Below are 13,151 nucleotides of genomic sequence, written 5' to 3'. Positions count from 1 at the left end.
TAGTCAAAACATATAGTGCAACGGTGGGTGGGAATGCCAAAGTCTTTTTTCCTGGACACCTACCCCCTTTTAAGTCCCCTCCCAAGTGTGTAAATCTTAATGTGCACATATTTAATGTGCATAAATTGTGGGCTTAATCTATTGACTAGCTGGGCAAATTCCCTCCATCCGCCCTTGTAAAACAACTATCCCTGTTACAAATCAGAAATAGGCACTCTGGACAGCAAATCCCGAACTGTTTCAAATTACCGTATTTTTCGCTCTATAACACGCACACGACCATAACACGCACGTAGTTTTTAGAGGAGGAAAATCTGTAGGCATTCCACCCGTAGGCATTCCCTCCATAACACGCACAGACATTTCCCCTTACTTTTTAGGAGGAAAAAAGTGAGTGTTATGGTGCAAAAAATACGGTAATTTTGAGATGCTAAGTATCTGTTTCCATTGCCAAACCTGAAAAGCACATGACTGCCAGACAAAGAACAAACAAAATAAAACAGCCGCATTTCATTTTGGTGACTCTAGTTCTTATTCCCTACCATTTGGTTCCAATAATTTTACCATAATATTTGGATATGCTTTTTTCTCTCTCAGACCATAATCTCTCTACTGCCAGAAGAATCAGGTAAGCTCAGTGTTTCAGCTACCCAGAGATTAAAGCATAAATGTTGCTATTAAGCACAACTTAGTCTGTTTCTGATCTGCCCAGAGGGTGGGTGGACTCTCACTCACTCACACACAGTTCAATGTTCGAAGAAAGAATGCCTTCTCATACAACCTTCAGGCACAGTCTGTGGGGGTTTATAGGTGAACTCTGAAGAATAATCTGGTCCCTCACAAAGCCGATGACACGCAATATCAAGCACAGGTTCCATCAAAATAAGACGGGCTTCAAAGTATTCCTTGATTGTGTCTTCTGCCACTCGCGAGAGTCTAAACAAGGAAAGACAAAGTCAAGCTGTCGACATTATAATGTATGTAAATAAATTATAGTTACCCTTTTTTCAGTATCATATCTATTATAAACACAAAACCTTGACTACTACTTCAAACTAGCAGTTGACACAATTTTGTTCTCAACCATTTCTAGTTGAGTAGCGTAAATCCAACGCCATACAGAAGCTCTGGACAGATTTTTATTACCAAGTGTTTTGATTTTAAAATATTATGGCATTATGTGTATGCACTTCCATTGTGCTTTTAAAACTTCATACAGGAAGAGCAAAGCCCAAATAATCCATCAACAAAGGAAAATATAGTTAGTCAGGGCAGCATCTTCCAAACTACTAACGAACAGTGAAAGAGAGAAAAAAATCTCACTTTATAGCCAGTGTGCGGAGCCCTTTATTCCACCAGCTGTTGAGGACTACAACTCCTATCCTCCACAGCTATTGTCCATGCTTGCTGAGCTGATGGGAGATGCAGTTGAGCAACATCTGGAGGGACAAAGCTCCCCCACACCTGACTTATACTGATGACGTTCAGTACATCAGCCGTAGCCTAGATATTTTGCACCCTTACGTTAGCTAATGAATAAGGCAACTTGGCTTGCAAATGTACAACACTGCCTTATTTGGAGTCCACTTAGCTGAATAATGTCTAGGCTGGCAATTGATGCCTATGGTTTTAAGCAGGAGTCTTCCCCAGCCTATGCATTAAAATGTAAGGCCCTTTGTAGAACTGTGCTATAGCACCTCCTCAAACTGAAGTGTAAATTTCATTCTTCAGCAAATTCCATTAGCTGTATCTGCTGGGTTTATCCAGAACCTTTGGCTAGGCCCTGAAACCCGTTGCAAATTTTCTAGGCAAAACTCCTATTCCCTTGGGTCTAGTACACTTCCAAGTACCAGACTCCTTTGTAGCAGAGTATCATGCAGCTTCCAAGTTTGTAGTAGTTCAAAGTCTAAGATGGAATGTAGAAATAAATCACAGGAAACAATTCAGAACAGACAGAAGGTGGTTGTTTTTTTTACTGTCGTTCTCAAGTTGCAAACTATACAATCATCTATCAGATTCCTGATGGAGGTTCAGCTTAAATGCTCAAGGCCTAGCCCTAAAAGCTGCCAGACCTTCTCTCACGTCTTCACACTGAGAACACAGATCAGACTAAACACCTCTCTATCCAGCCCAGAAGCCACGCATGCGTAGAACATTCTTGGAGTGACCTTGCACCTGTTGTAAACAAACTTCGCTTTGCACAGTTTCTGGAACTTCACAGTGTTGTTTCTTGGAATGAATGACTCCCATCCCATCCGTACCTCTATACAACTGTTGTATTTCTGAATTTTAATATTTTAACCTGTCCTGAGAGAATTCTGTCCAGAAAGCAAGCCTGTAAATACTTTAAACAAACTAAAGGACTTGCCAGTTTCCCATCTTTAAAAACCAAGACATCAGCTTAAATATAGTCCTTGATTCACTGGGTAAATTGAATCAACTCTCAAGCAAGTACTTACGTAGCCAGGTGACTTGTGAGGAGTTCTTGTACTTGTAAGTTATTATACTGTTTGGCAAAATGAAGGGCACTGGTCTGATGCTTTGATGAAATGTTGCAGTCTGCTCCACTTTCAATCATGAGACGCACAAGATCGTAGTTCCCTCTCCTGCAAGCCTGCGAGTAGAAGTTGAGAAAGCAACAGCAAAGGCACCATTATTTACCAAGTATTCTGGAATAGGACTTCTCATGCAAAGAAATTATGAGGTTTTAAACACCTTTTAGATAGAGACCACACAGTACAAATAACAGCACCAGTCCTATGTCAACCTTTACTCAATCTTAGGAGAAGAGAGAATGTGACTGAGAAGCAACCTCACACTAGATGGTTGGGGTGGAGTGAGAACAGCTGGTAGTCTTGCCCTCCATGAATCTGTGTAATCCTCTTCTGAAGCCATCAAAGTTGGTGGCCACCACTACCTCCTGTGGGAGCAAGTTCCCAGTTTAACTATGTATTGTGTGCATTCTTTTATCTTAATTCAGTTTCAGGGGACGTCCACAAGTCCTAGTGTTACAAGAGAGCGAGAAAAACTTTTCTTTATCTCAGGGTTTCCCAAACTTGGGTCTCCAGCTGTTTTTGGACTACAATTCCCATCATCCCTTACCTTAGATTCTGCTAGCTAGAGATGATGGGAGTTGTAGTCCAAAAACAGCTAAGACACAAGTTTGGGAAACCCTGCTTTATCCACTTTCGTCCCTGTCATGCACAGTTTTACAAATTTCTAACTTATAGTCTCCTATTTGCCTTTTCTCTAAACTAAAGTCCCAAATGCTGCAATCTTTCCTCAAAGGATAATTGTTCCATTCCCTTGATCAATTTGGTTTCCTTTTTCTGGACCCTTTCCAGTTCTACAGTATTCTTTTTGAGGCCAGGCAACCAGAACTGGACACGAACAAGTTAAAAAGAACAAGTCCCAATACTGATGAAGTTGGTCCCATCAATGTCAATAGGTCAACCCTGAGTAAAACTTAGTTGAGTATATCCAGTTTTTCCAAAATTCTTCAAATTCACTCCTCATAAGTCAGGCAAATAGCACATACCTTCATTAAAGCTGTTTCACCATTATTTTGCTGCAAATTTACATATGCTCCAGCTTCCAGAAGGATGGCTGCAGTAGTTAGGTTGTTCTGTAAGAAACAAAATAATGGTTAAAGTATGAAAAGTCTGAACCTAGATAAACCGTTGAAAGCAGAGAATTTTAGTACAGCGAAGAGCCATAAAAACTAACTTAAGGCAGTTCTGCAATAGGCTATTATTGCTCCTTAGATATATTTAAATAAAAGTTTTCAGAAGCCAGTTCTATTCTTCAGGACTGTCTATAGCAAACTCTAGTGCCAATGATAGCCATCCAGTGATACCTATGTCTCCAGATAAAAATGTGATAATTTTAAAAACATCTCTAAAAACATCCTTCAGATGTTTTGGAATATAATTTCCATCAGTCCAAACCAGCAAGAAGCCTGATCAACAGACTTGTAACATAATCTCATAATTTTAGGGTGCATGTCCCCTGAAAATTCAAACAAGACACTGGAAATTCAGTTTCTTTAAAAACAGTAACCAGATACAGGGACTAACAAGTAGACCCTGGAGTCTGGAAGCCTCAGCAGTCCAATCATCCTGCTACAGACCAACTTTTAATTTCTTATTCCAAACAAGCAACATTAAACAAATGAGAGCCAGTGTGGTGTAGTGGTTAAGAGCGGTGGACTCGTAATCTGGTGAACCGGGTTCGCGTCTCCGCTCCTCCACGTGCAGCTGCTGGGTGACCTTGGGCTAGTCACACTTCTCTAAAGTCTCTCAAACTCACTTACCTCACAGAGTGTTTGTTGTGGGGGAGGAAGGGAAAGGAGAATGTTAGGGGAGTGATAAAGCGGGATATCAAATCCAAACTCCTCCTCTTCTTCTTCTTTTAAAGGAAATGTCCTCAATTTAAAGGGAAGGGGCAGACAGAAAAGAAACTCACCTTTTCAGCTGCTAAAATCAATGCAGTTGTTCCATTTTTTTGTTTACAATTAACTTTTGCTCCTTTCCTGATGAGAAGACGGATGATGTCATCATGACCTCCTGCAGCAGCGAGCATCACAAGAGTCATTCCACTAGCATCCTGAAACAGTGGTATATTATTGTTTGGGTTTTGGTGACATTTTTTAAGATACAACAGGACCAAATGTTCTATTAGCAAAAGGTAATTCACAAAGCTGCTTGATGTTCCCTCTTCAATGCTTAAGCTTTTTCTTCAGGCAGCCACAGATGGGCAGGGTATAGTAAAATTATTATCATTACAGCAAAGAAAACAGGGACAATTTTTTTCATACTTCATTAGACTACTGAGATGATGGAATTCATACCCCAGGTTATTATTTTTAATGTTTATACTTTATTTTAGAATTTTATTCTGTAGATTTATAATCTTCTCTTTGATTGGTATCTTCAGCATGGGTCACAACATTTATCAAAAACATGCATTAAAAACCATATACTTGGACTCTGGTTTCATTTTTACATTAGCGGAAGACTGCAGAAGGCAACGTAGTTCAATCTACATTAAATACAACACTACTGTGTCACCTGTATGTACAAGAAATTTGTTGAGTTAATTAAACTATTGAAATGAACACTCAAATAATTAAATTCCTGGTGTATTTTATACAGATTATTAAACTATCCATTTAACAAAAGCTTACCTCCTGATCAAGATTATATTCTTCATTTGAATTAAGCGCCATTTTCACCACAGCATACTGTCCATTTTTAACAGCATCACGCAGCTGAGCTAAAAGTAAATAGGTTCAACAGTTCAATTTCAAAACTAGATGTATGAAGATGCTCTCTGTCTCCACACAAATGTATCCCTCTACTAGCCTATCTAACTATCTATCTATTTACACTCCACCAACTACAAATAAAAAGTTGAGGAACATAAGACACATAAGATTTTTAACACAGAAAAAAATTCAGCAATATACATATATAAAATATCTAAGGGTAAGTTTGATTTTCTAAAATCTAGCAACTTATTATCAAAAAATTAGAACCTTCCAATAAAAGAACCAACAGAAAATCTGGAGGTTGTCTCAAAAGGGAGTATGAAATGGGATATACCATTGCTTCTTTAGCCTCCTGATAATAATTGCATTTAAAGAGAACATGAAACACTGACTCCACCTCTCTGTTATTTACAAGGGTTTTGTTATATCCGCCATCTAAAAGTTTTGCAGGCAAGGCATTTGTTACTGACCAGGTGATATAGCTTCAGCTGCCGAGTTATTCTCATCTTCTCCATCAAGATGCTTTTGAAAGTCCTCCAGCGTCAGCCGCTCTAACTGCATGTCCATGCCCAAATTCACAGTTTGCTGCTTTGCATCTACCAAGTTTGAATTTTTAGGGGGGAGAAGAGAGACAACTTTGTCATCACCAACTAAATCACAGCCTCTGCAGACATTTTATACCCTTTATCACCTATCCTTCTCCAAGTCAAACAGAACCATAATTCACAGTGCACAGTAGGCTGGAGGCCCAATAAAGTGAAGCTTCATCCAAGACTAACCCAACCTGATGGGTGGCTCATCCGCCTGGGTTCACCCAGATGGTGCTTACCCTCTGCTGGATGGATCTGCACTCCTGAAGATAAACGTTTGCAATCTGGGGCATAGATCCATCTTAGTCAGTGGATCATTTATTATCCAAGCAGAAATGGTATCACAACTGCATTCCAAGTTCACGTTCCTTGGCAGATGATCCCATAATCAGACCCAAAGCATCAACTCATAATTGCAGTCTTGCCCTTAGCCACTTTTGAGTTATGAGAGAACATCGGAGAAACCGCTGGATTCCCTGGAATACTGAACTGCTCAAGTTGTAGATTTTGAGATTCAAAGGGGCTTCAGACTAAGAAGTCTCGGCAGCAGGAAATAGAAAGACCAACATACACCTGCTTTTGGAGAATGGGCTCTGTCAAGAGTGTAAAATGGGGCATGACAGGGAAGTAAAGCAGAGTATGTAATTCTGAGCCATCCGAGGCCCAAGTGTGTGGGGATTTTTCAAGTGTTCAAAACAAGTTCTTTAAGCCAGAGGACATAACTAGAACCTGTACTTAGCAAAGAACTCAAACTCAAGTAATTATGTTGTTGTTGTTTTTATCTTTTATCATCTACTTCACACTTCCTACATACCAGAATTGTCCTCAATGACCTCATGGTCCCCCTCTGCTGCAATATAAGCCCAGGTATCTGTCTCATCCCTTGTGCTTCTGCTGTGTGGTTGTTTGTCTTTTGATTTGAATGCCTCTGAAGATCTGTAGTCCTGCCCCGATTCTTCTCTTTTCCGGTTCTCCAAGTATTCATTTTTTTCTTCTGAAGAAATGCTAAACCCACCAAGTGCACTCTTGACCTCTTTCAAACCTAGAACACAGTTAGCAAGATCATTGCCAATGGCACAGTTTCACTGGGTATAAAGCCTACCATAAACAAAATCTTTTTATATATTACAGCACAAGCTACTTCAACAAAAAGTGAAAGTCACTTTCTAATTACATTCCAGGGATATTAGATAGATTTTCAAGCTGTTCAAAGTCAAGACATTTTGAAACTCCTTAATTTATAGTTCATGTGAAAAGGATTTAGGGGTCTTAGAAGACCACAATCTTAACATGTGTAAACAGCAGCAAAAAAGGCTAATGTTATTCCAGGCTGCATCAACAGAAGTATAGTGTCCAGATAAAGGGAAGTAATAATACCGCTCTATTCTGCCTTAGTCAGACCTCACCTAGAGTACTGTGTCCAGTTCTGGGCACCACAATTTAAGAAGGATATTGACAAGCTGGAATGTATGCAGAGGAGGGCGACCAAGATGATCAAGGGTCTGGAAACCAAGCTTTATGAGGAACAGTTGATGAAGTTGGGTATGTTTAGCCTGCAAAAGTGGAGACTGAGAGGAGATATGACAGCCATATTTCAAGACCATATTTCAAGGGATGTCACATGGAATATGGAGCAAGCTTGTTTTCTCCTCCTCTGTAGGATTTGAAACAACTGATTCAAGTTAAAAGAAAGGAGATTCCAACTAAACACCAGGCAGAATTTTCTGACAGTAAGAGCTGTTCAACAGTGGAACGGATGCCCTCAAAAGGCGGCTGATTGTGCTTCATTGGAGTTTGGCCATCTGTCATGGATGCTTTAGTTAAGATTCCTGCATTGCAGGGGCTTAGATTAGATGACCCTTGAGGACCGTTCCAATTCTACAATTATATGATTCTATGGAAAAAAGATTGGGTGGCATTCAATTAAGATGTACTCAGAGTAGACCCATTGAAATCAATGGCCCTAACTTGGTCATGCTCATTAATTTTGATGAGACTGCTCCAAGTAAAACAACCATTACTTTTTTAGCTTTTGAAAGGCCTTCAAAATTTATTATGAGCGACTTGATGAAGCTTAAAAATATCACCCAAGGACTGATGCTTATTTATAATGATACATTACTTTTGTACACACCTACAAGTTTCAAAAATATATTCTCCATTGTTTTACTAAACTGACTAGAACATAATAGCACCAATGTGTTAGAGTCTTCAGATTAGATCTCCCGGCCTGCATACATTATTTGGAAATTTAAGGTTGGGAACAATCAATTTCCCCTGACTATTATCAAGGCATTTGTATAATATTACCTGGGCAAGACAGTAAGAAAATATTGCATAACAAAAATAATTAATTCGCTAGTTTCGCATATGGAATGTTGTCAAAATGAAACTTAATTTTACACGCTGGAAAGATATCAGCATGAAATAATTCAGGACAAAATATAACTAAACTGAACATAGTTGCAATATAAACCATAACTTTAACAGCGGCAAACTGCATACTGTACTGTACATAATTCTGGGTAGATTACACTGATGTTCTAGAATGACTTTAGAGATTACACACTTACTTTTCAATCCCTTCACATCTTTTTTGCCTTTTTCCTCCTTTTCAGAGACAAGCCTTTTCAGAAGCTTCTCTTTTGATTCACTTTTTTTGGCTTCTTTTTCCTGGAAAAGAACACTAAATATAGAAAGCAGGTTCTTAAATGCTTAATGGCAACAGAAGCTAAGAAACCTTGAAACTTTTGTACTTAACCTTCTGCTTTGTTAGTAACAAAAAGAGCAAGGCTTGGAGATTAACTTGTAGATAGTCTAAGAAGCAGTAAACATGTTCTCAATGGCCAGTCTGTTCCACCTAAAGTTGGCAGTCATTGAAAATAAAATTGAGATGTATTTTAAGATGCTTAAGGATTCATGCAACGACCACAATCCCAAAAGCTGCTCTTAGGTGCACTTGAGGGTTTAGACCTGTTTAGTGGGAATCTTTGATCTTTTTTGAACAGATTCATTAGCTTTAAAAATGGTTTGCCATATTGAAGAAGATAAAAAACAATAAAAACAGCACAGCACTATTAATGCCCTTTCCTTAAAAACCACTCCGTTCCCAAAGACCTGCATGTTAATTGCATTTAAGCCATTAGTTTGGCTCTAAAACCACTAAAGAGAATTGAACAGGAATTGAAGTGCCTAGAAAAGTTAATTAAGAAAAGCAGAAAGGGGCAAAAAGATGTCCAGAAAAGGGCACAAAGTAAACTATAAAACCTTTGATTATGCATTATCCACTTTAGATTACCTTAGATAAAGTGCTTCTTTCCTTTGGGATGTCATCAGTATTCGGCTCACTTTTAAAGATATTCTTCTTGCTGTCTGTATTCCCTCCTTTACTGTATTCAGAATCCAGGATGAATTTTTCAAACACATTCTCACCTATGGAATGCTGAAAAGACCTCTCTTTCACCTTCTCCTCATCTGCTCTCGTATTTACATTCTTCTCTTTGCTTTCAACAGCAGTTGACTTTAGAGAAACATCCTTGGCATAGGAAGGGCTTGACTTAGTCTCTTTGATTTTCAATTTTGAATTATTGCTTACTTCCCCTGCTGAATCAGTGGACTTGCGTCCTCGTTCATCAGCAGACAGTTTCACACCTTTCTGCAAGGGAGAAGGGGTAGCTGGCCTCTTATTGTCAGCCTCAGCTTTTACTTTTTCTGCCATCTTCTGCTTTTTGTGTGCATTTTTTCTCTCCAAATTCTTGTCCACTTTTCTACTGTCCTCAAGTTCTTCAGACTTTAGGTGTTTCTTCTTTTTTCTCCTAACCCTTACTTCAGAACTATCATCTGAGCTTGCTGAACTGTCTAGCTGCCAAGCTGAAACCCTGGCCACATTTTCTTCTTCCAAGGGGTCTTTTCCAGCAGATGTCTTCTGTTTCTCCCCACTGCTGTCTGAATCGAAATCTGGAGTTTTGAAATCTGCAACTTCAGAAAATAAATCATCCAGCATGCTAGATTCAGCATGCAACTGTTGCGTACTGAATTTTCCCTTTTGCAAAGATTTATTCTCTTTAGGCTCCTCTTTCATTTTTTTCTTTCCATCTTTGATTTCTCCCTTTTTTTTACTGGTGTCTTTTAGATCTTCTCTCCTCTGCTTTTTGGAATCTTTTGTATCTTCCTTTGAATCTGAAGTCCTTTTCTTTGGTTTTGAATCTGAAGCCAAACTATCAGAGGAATTCTCACATTCTAGTGCAGGTTTTTCTTTACCTTTTGATGATTTAGACTTTTTCTTTTGCATTTCATCTTGGCTTTTGTCCTCCTTGTCTTTGTATTTTTTCTTTTTCTTCTTTGGAGACATGTCTCCTTTTGTATCACTTTGCCAGTCACTGTCTGCTTCAGAATCTGCTTCAAAAAGATCATCATTTAAAGGCAGCTTCTAGAGAAGAGAAGGAAAGTTGATTTAGTGATCTAGTGCCTAATTAAATGGACAAATCTGGATTAATGGCACTCTAAAGTTGACTGTTGCTTCCAAGGATTTTGTTTTGAGTAAAAGAACTGAACTCATGGTCCTTTGATACAAAAGTCCAATCCTGGTTACTCCCCCAAACTTTCTTAATTTCAGCAGTATAGTTTAGGGCAGAGTGGGGAGTCACTCTGTTGTTATTGTTAAATAACTGGAAGTCAGAAATCCTTGCTGATCTACTGCCTGTCACTCAGAGATCCACTAGTAGAAGAAGAAGAAGAGTTTGGATTTGATATCCCGCCTTTCACTCCCTTTAAGGAGTCTCAAAGCGGCTAACATTCTCCTTTCCCTTCCTCCCCCACAACAAACACTCTGTGAGGTGAGTGGGGCTGAGAGACTTCAAAGAAGTGTGACTGGCCCAAGGTCACCCAGCAGCTGCATGTGGAGGAGCAGAGACGCGAACCCAGTTTCCCAGATTACGAGACTACTGCTCTTAACCACTACACCACACTGGCTCTCGATCTCAATCTACCTCTTGCTCATCCTTGCCCTACAAGAGGACAGAATCCAAAGGCCATTGAAGGCACAGCCAAGGGCTCAGATGTTCCTAGTAGCATTTTTTTACTATTTTCTCTTTGACGAGGCATACTACACATTAACTCTAAAAGGAACCTGTTTCAAGAAACCCCAGGCACCCTGTGCTGTGTAGAACTAAGATGCATGGTTCTTTAGTCTAAAACTGTAACTCCTAAAAAGCATTTAACAAATGTTCAAAAACTGTGTGATTCTCAGCTAACAAAAACGAACATGTTACTAAAAAGAACTAAGTCCTATTGACTTCAGCAATTTACTCTCTATTAAATGTGGTTTTATTATTGCAGTCTTAAATAAAAAGGTAATGATGAGCACTACCCTCTTCCTTATTAAAATGAATGATAATTGCTTAGGAACACAGTGAAAATGTGCAGATTTCACAAGGATCAAAATTACCAAACTAATTTCCTTTGTAACAAACAAGCAAAATTTCTGTTTGAAGATTCCTTCCCCCTCACAACAGATGCTGATAGAATTTTCAGTAAGTAGTATCTAACCAAAGGGGTCTGTACAAACATCAAGGGTATGAAATATGCACATAATAAACTAAGGCTATTTTAAAAACCGCTACAGTGGTACCTCAGGTTAAGAACAGGTACCACTGTACAGTAAAAGAACCATCATAGTTCATCGAATAATGAAATGCTTTCTCCCAACTAAAGTAATAGAACCATATTATATTAACGATAGGTGCATTTTCAATCATAATAAATCATCCTAAGCAGGTAGCTGATTAACCCTGAAGACAGTAATTACAGACAACAGTTATCTCACTACACAATTTGCCAAAACAGAAGGGAGAAAACCACACAGCCCCCCAAAAGACCAATTTCAGTTAAAAGGGTAGTGCCCTTTATGATGGGGGGGGGGGAGAGAGGGTATAAAATAAATTCCTTAGTGGTAGATAAAAAATGAAATCAAACATACCTGTATCTCTTTTTTAACAGGTTTAGGCTTAGAATCCACTATTTTCTTTCGGAACTCAAGCAGCACTTCTCTACAGTCTTCTAAATGTTCTTCAGGTTCCCATGTATCATCATCTGGGGAATATCCTTTCCACCGTACTTTGTATAGTATTTTACCCTAAGAAAGCAAAGAGAGTTAGTAAGCATATGACGTAGTAGTAGTAACAACAACTTATTATTTATACCCTGTCCATCTGACTGGGTTGTGCCAACTCAATATAAAAATACAACTAAACAACAAGCATGAAAAGCTACTTGATACAAGGTTGCCTTCAGATGTCTTTGGAAAGTCATGTAATTGGTCATCTCTGACATCTGACGGGAGGGCATGCCGCAGGATGGTCGCCACTACCAAGAAGGCCCTCTGCCTGGTTCCCTGTAACTTCACTTCTCGCAGTGAGGGAACAGTCAGAAGGCCCTCAGAACTGGACCTCAGTGTCCGGGATGAACGATGGGGGTGGACATGTCCCTCCAGGTATACAGGGCCAAGACCATTTAGGGCTCAGCACCAACACTTATGGTCCCAGCAGCTGCTCCCAGTCACCCGTCTGGCAGCCACATTCTGGATTATTTGTCATTTCTGAGTCACCCTTAAAGGTAGCCCCATGTAAAGTGTATTGCAGCACTCCAAGTGGGAGATAATCAGAGCGTGTACCACTCTGATGAGACAGTGTGCAAGCAAGTAGGGTCTCTGTGTTGGTTTCTGTGTGTTACCACTGTGCTCTTGGAGTCACAAGACTCTGTTTTGCATTCCAGAGATTCCAGGCTGTTGGAAGTCTCATGGAAGACAGGAGACGGATGTGATGTTACTGGTTTCCTGTTCTTTTGTTTCAGTTGCTCTCTGCTTTCAGAGAAAGCATGTATATTTCTTTTCTGTCTGCGTAGTTCGGAATAAAAATCTTTGCAATGCAGCTCAAACTTCTCGTCCTTCTCTGTTGCTGGATACTATGTGTAATGAGGGAACATGCCTGGAGTCTTATCAGGCTCAGGTCGTTAATCATCGTCGGAGGCGATTCCGAAGGACTCAGACCGGAGGTTGAGCTTTTCCAGCTCGGTTGAACACAAGTTCGACACTCAGCAGATATTAATAATATAATGGGGCATAGCCAGGATTTATTTTAGGGGGGCAGGCTTCATGCTGGGGGGGCCAAACAGAGTTATCTGTGATGCAATTGATCAGTTAAGTATTTTTTATTTACTTGATGGGGGGAGCTGCCTCCCACCCATGGCTGCACCCACGAATGCACTGGCTCACTGACTGGATCTCCTCTGGTTCA

General features: G+C 39.6%; 1 protein-coding gene across 7 annotated transcripts in view; it reads right to left on the bottom strand.

Annotated features, from left to right (window-relative positions):
• The window catches only part of MPHOSPH8 (M-phase phosphoprotein 8), a gene marked incomplete at its 3' end in the record, with an annotated part of 58,999 nt that overhangs the window by 44,788 nt on the left and 1,060 nt on the right, over positions 1–13,151 (bottom strand). For 6 of the 7 annotated variants that reach the window (XM_082220396.1, XM_082220397.1, XM_082220400.1 and 3 more), the window contains exons 2-11: positions 11,837–11,992; positions 9,158–10,288; positions 8,433–8,532; positions 6,674–6,901; positions 5,740–5,865; positions 5,186–5,274; positions 4,465–4,605; positions 3,539–3,625; positions 2,460–2,614; positions 782–936 (exon numbers count right to left, since the gene is read on the bottom strand). In XM_082220396.1, the coding sequence (XP_082076522.1) occupies positions 782–936; positions 2,460–2,614; positions 3,539–3,625; positions 4,465–4,605; positions 5,186–5,274; positions 5,740–5,865; positions 6,674–6,901; positions 8,433–8,532; positions 9,158–10,288; positions 11,837–11,992 (2,368 nt within the window). Of the gene's footprint in view, positions 1–739; positions 937–2,459; positions 2,615–3,538; positions 3,626–4,464; positions 4,606–5,185; positions 5,275–5,739; positions 5,866–6,673; positions 6,902–8,432; positions 8,533–9,157; positions 10,289–11,836; positions 11,993–13,151 lie in introns of all 7 variants that reach the window. The other variant, XM_082220402.1, reaches the window with a different exon arrangement.

This window comes from Podarcis vaucheri, assembly GCF_965113315.1.
Source record: "Podarcis vaucheri genome assembly, chromosome: 4".
Lineage (NCBI taxonomy): Eukaryota > Metazoa > Chordata > Lepidosauria > Squamata > Lacertidae > Podarcis > Podarcis vaucheri.
This window is presented reverse-complemented; position numbering and strand designations above follow the sequence as displayed.